Source organism: Parasteatoda tepidariorum, chromosome 3, assembly GCF_982258835.1.
Source record: "Parasteatoda tepidariorum strain Cologne lab strain chromosome 3, Ptep-v5.0, whole genome shotgun sequence".
Taxonomy (NCBI): Eukaryota; Metazoa; Arthropoda; class Arachnida; order Araneae; family Theridiidae; genus Parasteatoda; species Parasteatoda tepidariorum.
In genome coordinates this window covers 7,264,031-7,276,595 of record NC_141757.1, presented here as the reverse complement: position 1 = coordinate 7,276,595, position 12,565 = coordinate 7,264,031, and the positions used below count along the sequence as shown (strand labels likewise).

Below are 12,565 nucleotides of genomic sequence, written 5' to 3'. Positions count from 1 at the left end.
GGCTGGATTCATTTAAAGATCACGAGAGTAGTCAAACAATCAATATCGTTAATTCTGCTGAAAACTACACCGAAAATGTTCGGGATAGATTCATGAAACTTAAAACGTATCAGATTCATGACGATAGATTCATGAAACTTGTAAACGTATCAGTGGCATGACAATGATATCATCGCTCAAACGAAAGCTCATGGAAAATAATAACGATTAATGAAAAGATAAGAAGGAAAATTACTAAAATAAAATATTAAAAATATATATTATATATGTTACCAGCAAAGTAAGAAACGTCGGCATTGTATATAATGGCGGATGTTTTTAGGCAAATTATGAAATATGAGAAGTATTACATACTTTCCCTGGGATTTGTATATAATACCTAGGCATTCTATAGAATGACAAATACTATTGAGGCGAAGTATGAAAAAAATTGTCCTGATGAGGTTATTTTGTAAATGATGTGCATTTCTCAACAAAAAAAAATTTATTCTGAAAAAATAATGAAAGTGCCAATAAAAAAATAATTTATTCAAAATGCGTAAAGAAAAATGTAAGTTGTAGAACACATAATTTATGCCCTTCTTATTAAGGAAAGCAAAATTTTCATATAAGAAATAAGAAATTAACCTACTTGTTGCAACATGGCAGGCTTAAATGACATTTTGAATTATAGAATTGAATTGAAATCGGAGATGTATTTTATGCTTTGCCGGTAGCATATATATATATAGTATATATTATATATATGTTATATATATTAAATATATGTTATATATATAATATATATGTCATATATATTAAATATATATATTATATATATATATATATATATATATTATATTATATATATATATTATATTATATATATATATATATTATATTATATTATATATATATATATATTATATTATATATATTATATATATATAGTCTCTTTCTTGGACATTTATAGAGATGTAGTACAGGGCACTTATTACAAACTCCGAATAAAAAGAGCACCTTTAAGGGCTTTCAAAAAACGCAAATAAAAAATAAGCACTTTTTAAAAACTCACCCTGTAGTACTATAGAGAACTAGTACTGTAATTTGGTGGCAAATCAACCATCCTTTGTCAAAATTTGAATCTGAGTCAGGAAGTAGTCGATTATGATATTTTGTCTGAAATAATTCTACAATTCTTCAGTTCAAAAACTCACAATTTAGACTATATCCAACTATTATAATATACTCTTATAGAAAAATGTATCCCTAATTGTTTCAGAGAAAACTGTGACAGTCTAAATCTTTTTAGTTTTTCAGTAATTTTTCAGTACTCAAAATTGTTTATGTCAGAAGGGATGCAAGAATAACGCATACCTGGGATAGGGAGTTATCCCACACTTTTAAGAAAAATTAAATAAAATTTTCCACCTTCACAACTTTTAATAAATGTAATAAATGTAGGGATGCAAGAATAACGCATACCTGGGATAGGGAGTTATACCACACTTTTAAGAAAAATAAAATAAAATTTTCCACCTTCACAACTTTTAATAAATGTAATAAATGTAGGGATGCAAGAATAACGCATACCTGGGATAAGGAGTTATCCCACACTTTTAAGAAAAATAAAATAAAATTTTCCACCTTCACAACTTTTAATAAATGTAATAAATGTAGGGATGCAAGAATAACGCATACCTGGAATAGGGAGTTATCCCACACTTTTAAGAAAAATAAAATAAAATTTTCCACCTTCACAACTTTTAATAAATGTAATAAATGTAGGGATGCAAGAATAACGCATACCTGGGATAGGGAGTTATCCCACACTTTTAAGAAAAATAAAATAAAATTTTCCACCTTCACAACTTTTAATAAATGTAATAAATGTAGGGATGCAAGAATAACGCATACCTGGGATAGGGAGTTATCCCACACTTTTAAGAAAAATAAAATAAAATTTTCCACCTTCACAAATTTTAATAAATGTAATAAATGTAGGGATGCAAGAATAACGCATACCTGGGATAGGGAGTTATCCCACACTTTTAAGAAAAATAAAATAAAATTTTCCACCTTCACAACTTTTAATAAATGTAATAAATGTAGGGATGCAAGAATAACGCATACCTGGGATAGGGAGTTATCCCACACTTTTAAGAAAAATAAAATAAAATTTTCCACCTTCACAACTTTTAATAAATGTAATAAATGTAGGGATGCAAGAATAACGCATACCTGGGATAGGGAGTTATCCCACACTTTTAAGAAAAATAAAATAAAATTTTCCACCTTCACAACTTTTAATAAATGTAATAAATGTAGGGATGCAAGAATAACGCATACCTGGGATAGGGAGTTATCCCACACTTTTAAGAAAAATAAAATAAAATTTTCCACCTTCACAACTTTTAATAAATGTAATAAATGTAGGGATGCAAGAATAACGCATACCTGGGATAGGGAGTTATCCCACACTTTTAAGAAAAATAAAATAAAATTTTCCACCTTCACAACTTTTAATAAATGTAATAAATGTAGGGATGCAAGAATAACGCATACCTGGAATAGGGAGTTATCCCACACTTTTAAGAAAAATAAAATAAAATTTTCCACCTTCACAACTTTTAATAAATGTAATAAATGTAGGGATGCAAGAATAACGCATACCTGGGATAGGGAGTTATCCCACACTTTTAAGAAAAATAAAATAAAATTTTCCACCTTCACAACTTTTAATAAATGTAATAAATGTAGGGATGCAAGAATAACGCATACCTGGGATAGGGAGTTATACCACACTTTTAAGAAAAATTAAATAAAATTTTCCACCTTCACAACTTTTAATAAATGTATTTAAAAAATCCATGCAAAAAAAAAGACCACATTGTGGTCATAGAGATTAGATACCTCCTGTAGGGTTGAGTGGGGGATAAAGTGCCTGGTCAGTGCTTCCGTGAGTGGCTGTGAGGCGTACTGCTCGATCAATGCGATGCAGTCCATCCACCTGAGGCTGTTGCTGTTTTGGAGGTGGTGGCTGAACTCAGGTACGATGTGTTTCTCAAATGCAGAATAGAAACGCCAGCCAATGTAGTTGTAAGCACTCCTGTCAAAAGAGTTTGATCATCACATTTTAGAAACAATAAGCGGCAAATTTTATATAAAAAAATGTCTGAATGCAAAGTTCGTAAAGAAGGCATTAGCATATGGACGAACTGACCGTTTATGTTTGCATCTCTATATTTAAGAGGAAGTCCAAATTATTATACTAAACTCAGTGGCACGACAGCCCATAAAGGAGACCAAGGCTTACTGTGCCCATCTCAGCTTTCTTGACCTTGGGGTGAAAGCGCAGTTGTTCCGGTTGGGTGGTCAGCCGAAAGCGGAATCCCCAGTGTTTAGTCTCCAAGTATACTTGGTACGCATTTTATAGACCCCTTGAAGGGATGAAAGGCAGAGTCAAGCTTGCCCGGCCTGGGGATTGAACCAAGAACCTGTGGCACGAGAGTGCGAAACGCTACTACTCAGCCACCGGGTGTCAGTCCTACTTATTATTAATCAATATTTCACGTCGCTGATAGTAAAACACGGTTCCTGGTAGAACACCGAAGACAAGTAATACTAGCAGTGGTCAGTGTGTGGGTGGAGAACCACTTTGATACTTTGATCAGTCAGCGAAGGGACCCAGGGTATGCGGTATAGGACCTCGTTAAACTGACTTCGTACGGGTTTAAGGAAGCGGGTGAGCCATCCCCTTGGCAGAGAATCAAAATTGTGATGGCATGTCTTTGGTCCATCCCCAGGGATGTTTTGCAGACCATCACCAATAGCCCATTGCGCACCTCTAGTGCGACGTAAGTACAGTACTACTACTACTTGACTATTTAACGTTGATGTCAGATGTCTCAGTTCAGACTCTTACCATGAATGATTGATTACATTTTCACGAATTAGTGCAGCAATTGTTAAAAATGAATAATTTTGATTCAAAGTGAGATAGTTAAAGCTATTTGTCAAAGGATTCAAACGATAAAACTGCAGACTCAATAATACAGTGATAAAGCATACTATGAATTAGGTCAACTCACTTACGCCAGGTGGTTGAGTGGTAACGCTTCGCGCAATCGTGTCGCAGGTCCTTGGTTGGATCCTCTGGCCGGGCAAGGTTGACTCAACCTTTCATTCTTTCAGGAGGTCGATAAAATGAGTATCAAGCATGCTTCGGAATATTTACTATTGCACCCAGAGCCCAAAGGTCAATAAAACTGAGATGGACACAGTAGACCTTGGCCCTCAATGGGCTGTCACGCCACTGAGTTTAGTTTAATTTAGAACCACAGTTATGCTACTTTTACTTTCATTCTCTACGCTTCAGTATAAATTTTCTATTCGCTAAATTGATGCTTGAATTCATTCCCTGTTGCTAAATTTATAAATGGTATGAGTTTATGATTTCATGCTAAGAAAACTGCACTTCAATTAAAAGACAAACTCTCAATCGCTGAATTTCAACAACAACAACAAAAAAAGTCTATCTCTATTTATTAAGAAGACCATGAATTTTTTTCCTAACTTTTTTCTAACATTATAATTTAGACTACAATCTAAAACTATTTTTTGTCGATAGTAGCTTCAATATGATTAATTCAATAATTAACCAATTAAATCACTAAAAAGAGTTTCTTTTTGATTAAAGAACTTACTTAAAAAAAACTCTGCTTAATCGCTCATTAAATTATTTTTGAAATGAAAACTAATACGATTATTAAATCCTTTAATAAAGCTGTAAGTAAATCACATAGATTTATTTTCCTTCCTTTAAATTTTTTTTATATTTGTTATTGGGAGAAGTAAAATCGTTTACCTCACAAATAAAAATGGAAACTTAAAAAAACAATTACAGAAATTGAAGAATTAGGAGAGCTATTTTATTTTACGTCGTACTACAGCTGTACAATCGGCTATAGGCGACTGTCTTTGAAACATCCCTGAGGATGATCCGAAGACATGCCATCGCAATTTTGATCCTCTGGAGAGGGGATGGCTCCCCTGCTTTGGTAGTTAGAGGAGCAGTGCGTGAAGTCCAGCACTTTACTATAGAACAGTTTAACGAGGACCGATACCACTCACCCTCAGTCCCTACTCAGGCTGATCAAAGTGGTCACCCACCCACTTTTTGACTGCATCCAGTGATGCTTGACTTCGGCGTTCTACTGGCAACCGTTTCTTTACGATCAGTCCACTGCGGGACCAAGAATTAGGAGAAAATTAATCAAAAATTATGCATACGTGTTTCACTATGCAATCTATATTATATAAAACGCTAATACGCACGTATGTATCAATAAAACCGATGATATTCCTTTTCTCGCGTTGGCAACAGTTTTCATTTTTAATTGATAGGCTTCGGCGCGCAAGAGCACGTAGAGCATCATATGGCTAATCTATATTATATAAAACGTTAATACGTTTTAATTGATAGGCTTCGGTGAGCAAGAGCACGTAGTGAGCATCATATGTCTAATCGGGTGAATTCTCACCGAATTATCAAAAAAATTCTCACAAAATTATCTTCATCGAAGCCGATGCTTTACATACGGCGTTCAGTACTATTTCATATTGTTTTACAACACATGGTTTTAGCCCTCTGGTGGGAAAGACTTTAAAACAAAACTTACAACAGTTACTTTTCTCAATAACTGAAATTTAGAATAGTGTGATTACGAAAAATATGTGAACTGTTTGCGCTTTCAAATTAATATTGAACGCACAGGTTTAGAATTTTCTACAGTGAAAAGTTTTCGGAACTTCAGTGTTCAAAAAAGTATACAAAAGCTAGACGTTAAGAACGTATCCAGTGAGCGAGCAAAGCGAGCATCGGATTGCGAAGCAATCCGAAATGAACTGCGAAAGCAGTTCCGGGGGTTGGCGAGCGCCAGCGAGCAGGGGGCGAAGCCTCCTAGTATAGGACTAAATCTATTAGATTCTTCTACAGCAAAAAGAATGCTTAAGGAGGTTTGTTTCTTCATCAATATTGAATAGAACATATAGACAAATTTTTGTAATTTAAACTCATTTTACTATTTGGTATAATTGTCCTACTACTCTTTATTTACAAAAAATTTTGATTAAAGATAATCTTCTATCAACTAAAATGAGTTTCATGAAATTCTTGAATGAAGACAAGCACTGATAATATCAGGAAAATCATATAAATAGTTTACCAAGATTAAGAAATATGTTAATTATAACTGCTTAAAGAAACAATTGAAACCCCCTGAAGAAAGCCTTGTCTGAATGAAATTAACTGAGTGAATCAGGCTGCATGTTTTTAAGCTTTAACTTTCCTACCTGCCGACCAGAATGTGTAGTGGTCAGGAAAATGGCCTCACATCAGAAAAGTCCTGGGTTCATATCCCGGACAAAGCATGGATATATTCTTTCATTCTCTGTACTATCTGTCCGTCTTGTGGGAGCAACGTTGGCCCACCTAATATGATGCCCTTGAAATAGTGGCCAACAAATCTGTCACACTAGTACCTGAATGACGAGTGTCAATTGGGTAGGTATTGAGAAAAAAAAACTTTAGCCGGTCGGATTGTGTAGGGGTCAGGGAACTGCCCTTGCATCAGAGAGGTTCTGGGTTTGAATCCCGGGAGAGGCATGGATGTCCTCTGTACTATCTGTCCTTATTGTAGGAGCAACGCTAGCTCACCTAATATGGTGCCCAACATATCTGCTCTGTAAAAACCTTAATTGGCGAGATGTTAACACAGGTAAGCAATGAAAAAAAAACTTTCCTACCTAAAAGAAATGTCCTTCAAATAAACTATATAATCCCTTATCTCCTCTTTACAATGAAGTTCAACTGCAAAAGGTGTGTTCAGGTTGGCAGTTTTCTGTACAGCGTTTATTAAAACATCCCATTGGTACTGGGGAAAAAGATACAACTATTAGATCTTATTAGATTAAATTACGCACACAATAATTTATTTGTGAATAGAATAGTGATGCTATTAGCATAGCTTGAAAAAGATTATGATATTAAACACTATGGTGCATTTTTTCTTTTCGGAATAAACACGTTTTTCCCTTCGACACATTCGAATTCGATCCTGTTTTTCGCTTGAAGGAGCAATCTGCAAACCAAGAGTCTCAACAGATGGAAGTTTGTTGAAAGTTTCGCCATATGTAGAAAATCGTGAGGAGATATATCAAAATGGGTTTTAATTGCTTGAAAGTTTTGAAAGGCAGTGTAGGTAGCGAAATTTTTGAACAAAAATCTCGAAAGCACTTTTCAAGCATTAAAAAATATTCTTAAATTCCTTTTTTAAAAAACTAGCATTAAAAAAAAACAAGTAGATGTTTGCCCGGGGGTGGCTACGAATTGGTCCTTTTCTGTGCTGTTTTTTTTTAAATTTCTCGACCGGGAATATATATATATATACATATATATGTATACATATATATGTATACATATATATATATATATATATATATATATATATATATATATATATATATATATATATATATATATATATATATATATATATACATATACAGTGGTGGCCAAAAGTGTGGACACTTTTTGAAAGTTTCATGTTTTTCAACTTTGTGTGCTTGTAGAATATATTAATTTTCACTTAAATACAAACGTTTATATATCAAATTGAAGGGAATTTCATGTAGAAGTTAATTATAAATACAGTATTACAATATCTGTATTACAAAAAAAGTTATGCAACTAATAGTTAGATCTATCTTAGATTCGCATTTTTTTAAAGTGATACTTACACAATCAATACTTAGTAGGATAACCCTCATTTTTTAAGACAGTTTCACAGCGTCTTTTCATCGAGTGAACGAGTGTTTGGAGTTCATCTTTCGTAATCACATGGTGCCAAGAAACAATTATAGCTTCAATAAGTTGTCTTTTATTGGATGGACGTTTTTTTCGTACAAGAATTTTCAAACGTCGCCACAAATTTTCAGTTGGATTGAGATCTGGGCTGTTTCCTGGCCATGGTAATATATCTATGCCTTTATTTTGAAACTATGCTTTGCATACTTTTGCTGTGTGGCATGGAGCTGAATCCTGCTGAAAAATAAATGGTGCGTTGTTGGGAAAGAGATACCTGATGGAAGGTATCAATTTTGGTTTCAGGGCAGTTTCGATGTATTTTTTGGCATTCGCTTGAATTCGGCCCACACCATCTGCAGATATCCATGCCCAAATCATGACATTTGTTGGGTTTTTTGTAGCTGCTTCAATGCAATCAGGGTGAAGTGCTTCACCTACTCTACGTCTCACATATTTTCTACCATCACTACCAAAGAGCGATATTTTACTCTCATCTCTCCAGATTACTTGCTTACATTGATTTTCTGACCATTTAATGTGTTTTTTTGCCCACTTAACTCGTTTTTCGCGTTGCTTTTGATTTAAATATAGTTTTTTCCTTGGAATTCTAGCTTGTAGTCCAAATCCTGATAACCTTCTTCTTATTGTTCTCGAACTTACTGCAATACCCGCTGCATTCATTTCACATCTAATGGCATCTGATGAAATTTTTCTATCTTGAAGCTATAGCCGTTTAATTTTTCTATCGGCAGTAGCACTTGTGCATTTTTTTCGGCCTGATTTGGCATCCTGAATGCCAAAAAATACATCAAAACTGTCCTGAAACCAAAGTTGATACCTTCCATCAGGTATCTCTTTCCCAACAACGCACCATTTATTTTTCAGCAGGATTCAGCTCCATGCCACATAGCAAAAGTATGCAAAGCATGGTTTCAAAATAAGGGCATAGATATATTACTATGGCCAGGAAACAGCCCTGATCTCAATTCAATTGAAAATTTGTGGCGACGTTTGAAAATTCTTACACGAAAAAAACGTCCATCCAATAAAAGACAACTTATTGAAGCTATAATTGTTTCTTGGCACCATGTGATTACGAAAGAGGAACTCCAAACACTCGTTCACTCGATGAAAAGACGCTGTGAAGCTGTCTTAAAAAATAAGGGTTATCCTACTAAGTATTGATTGTGTAAGTATTACTTTAAAAAAATGCAAATCTAAGATAGATCTTACTATTAGTTGCATAACTTTTTTTGTAATTTAGATATTGTAATACTGCATTTATTATTAAATTCTACATTAAATTCCCTTCAATTTGATATATAAACGTTTGCATTTAAGTGAAAATTAATATATTCTACAAGCACACAAAGTTGAAAAACATGAATCTTTCAAAAAGTGTCCACAATTTTGTATATATATATATATATATATATATATATATATATATATATATATATATATATATATATATATATATATATATATATATATATATATATATATATATATATATATATATATATATATATATATATATATATATATATATATATATATATATATATATATACACATGCATAAGTGCGCATATCCTAATAATATTATTGTGGTTCAATGAATTGTGAAAACATTGAATAAAATAGTGTGAAAACAATGCTTTTTGCATAATTTGTGGCAAAAACTGACATGATAAAAAAATTTTCATATGGGAAGAGGAAACTTGGATGGGATGCTTTTCTCATTGAGTGTAAGGACTTTTTAAAAACACTAAATGAAAAAAGTACCTTTAAGTGCTTTTAAAAATCGAAAATAAACACCTTCAAGTACTTTTTGAAAGCGCCGTGCTCCCTGAGGAAGTATACTTCGATTTCATAATCTGAACAAAGTCTGCACTAATTCATTAGCATTTGATATACCCCTCAAACAAATCAAATAAAGATCCTTAGATCAAACAAAGATCTTCATCAAAGTGTATAGTTCTTTTCTTTAAAAAACTTTTATAAGTGTGCGCGCTAACAACATAAATTGAGTTTTCAATCTTAAAGTTTCAAGTGCTATTGTGTGTGTGTCAAATATTTCTAATTCAACTTCTCACTAAACTCGCTTTCTTTAAAACGTCGACATTTTTATGAAATTATTTCAGTCATGCTCACCTCTGGTATAAGCCTGTTCAATTCATCAATGGATTCTTGGGGTGATATGTATGAAACTGTATTGCACGGACTCTCTGCCGACTGTAAAAGAGAAATAATTATAACATGAAAGTGTAACTGAAGTTGAATGTCAAAAATTTTATAAAACTTCTCAAAGCAAGCAGATTATTCACACTACTGCTGCAAGGAAATCTTTGTTATAACAGATAGGGTATCATCTACCTTCTTACAAGAATTCCAGACAATCTTATTAATTATCGTTGATTTTTTTTAAAAGCTCATATTGCTAATATCAGCATTATTGGAATATCTTAATTATGTGTAAATATTTATTTACACATAATCGTGGTAGCAGAAACCCTCCAGCTCAGCAACGGGGCCCTACGGATTATTACGGCATTTGCATTTATGATTTCTTTTTATTTTTCAATACCTACTGTTAGTTCATACTCTCCCTATATATCTTGTTCAAATTTTCAATCATTAATAAAATACTTTTTATTAATGATTGAAAGTTCAAATAATTAAAAGTCTACTAGTGTCCTCCACTACAAATATAAAAATAAGTATTTTGATTCAAGTTCAAAATACTTATTTTGATATTTGTAGTGGATGACACTTGATATTTATACAGTTTTTTCAAATATTAATTCATTCATTATATTTAATAAATTAATATTAGTTTTAAAGAGAATAAAACATTTTTAATTATTTAATAAAAAGAAACTAAAATAGACATTTTCTTTGTTAACCTAAGAAGGAATTGACTTTAAAAAAAAATTTTTATATCACTTGTTTTGATCAAATTAAAATAAAATATATATATTTTTAATAGGGTATTATCATTATTTTTTTTCTTTAAAAAAAATCGGACGTCTTTATGGAAAAATAATATTTATTTGACTGATATTAGATTATAATAAATAATATTTACAATATATTCGATACTCAAATAATATGGAATTATTTTATGAAATTCTGAAAGTTCTTTTATTTCCCTTTTGTTTTTTCAATTTTTTTATTATTATTTTAGATAGTTGTAATAGTTGGATAGTTGTTGTCATTAAATAGGGATGAGTGAAGAACGAAAAGGAATTTTCTGATGGATTAAGCGTTAGTCATTCTATTAAATTTTACTAAGAGCGATTCAGTTTCACACATATTTTAAAGATATCATCAGTGATAATTTCTAAATTATAATTGATAATTTCATCAGTGATAATTTATAATTTCTTACTTTCTACTAGTTCTATTTGAAATAAAATTATTTATTGCTCATATAAATATTTAATTATTTTACATTCGCTGTGTCAGATAAATTCAATAAAGAACATGACGTGGCAGCATGCGTGGTTCACGTAATGCTAGAATATATACTTTTATAGTTGATGATACCCCGCGCCTTTTTTTTTCAATTCCTACGGTTAGTTCACACTCTTCCTATATATATTTATATATCTTGTATCTTGTTCAAATTTTCAATCGTTATTAGATGATTCATCGGTTGACTTTCATTTAATCTATTATTTGTAGTAACTAAGGATAAGGTTCTTATGGAATCACTCAGAAAAGTGACTGAACCAATTAACACAGATTACTTCATTGACGTCAGTTTCGATGCAACGTCCTCGATGACCAGCAAATTTACGTTTCAAACGTACTGTAAGAGACTGGCCACTAGATGGCACACTAAACTTCCTTTTAGGTTTCTGTTTGTTTCCAAAAAGTAGTAGGAGTCGAGATTAAAAAAGATGAATGGCGGTTTCTGAAACATGTTCTGTCTAGGTTAATATTTGCGTGTGATATGTCAATAATGTTTGTGATGCGCATCTACAACTTGTGAATAAATTATTTAAGATGCAGGCGACTCGTCTTTTGTGTGAAAGTTTAAAAGTCTTTACAGTACCAATAGGCGGCCCATTTCAAATGCATAGAGTTAAATGTTTTTTTCCCCTTCATATCTTTCCTTTTTCCTCCCCACGTTTGATGCCATCACAGATAGGAATAATTTTCTTTTTGAGTTGGTTAAATTATGTTAGAAATATTTTCGAGAAATTACGCATTCGGTCTGTCATTTTGAGTTGTTGATGCTCACAAATTCGGATTAACATTTACCTACCACGTAAAACCTGGAAGTGCCACGATTGGCTCGCAATGACTCTACCTTTTACTGTATATTCCAATTATCCTTGAACTTCTTCTCTCATTGAAGTTGTTTAGAATTACATTTTCCTTTTTTTTGTTTTCAAAACCGTAAATACAGTTGTTTAGATTATCAGCTTTTCGTAATTACTTCATTAAACCTGGGGATCACATCTCATCTGGAATCTTTTAAAATTATCCAAAAATATTCTTATACTATTACAACCGTCGTTAAACAGCCCACCCAATTTTTGTGTTTACGACAACGAATGCTGAACCCCGTAGCCTTGTAATTTTGAACCCAATCCAGAAATCAAGGGAACTTCTTGGAAGAAATTTGCCGTTCGTGGTGGACTTTTTGATGGAACTAACCCGTATTTGTGTTACATTGAGAGGAAGACCACGAGAATCTCACACAGTT

General features: G+C 32.4%; 1 protein-coding gene across 3 annotated transcripts in view; it reads right to left on the bottom strand.

Moving 5' to 3' along the window:
• Window positions 1-12,565, bottom strand: part of LOC107443949 (neprilysin-1) — a 62,546-nt gene that overhangs the window by 26,268 nt on the left and 23,713 nt on the right. For all 3 annotated transcript variants that reach the window (XM_087158691.1, XM_087158692.1, XM_087158690.1), the window contains 3 exons: window positions 10,003-10,083; window positions 6,787-6,914; window positions 2,893-3,088 (listed from right to left, as the gene is read on the bottom strand). In XM_087158691.1, the coding sequence (XP_087014817.1) occupies window positions 2,893-3,088; window positions 6,787-6,914; window positions 10,003-10,083 (405 nt within the window). The remainder of the gene's footprint in view (window positions 1-2,892; window positions 3,089-6,786; window positions 6,915-10,002; window positions 10,084-12,565) is intronic.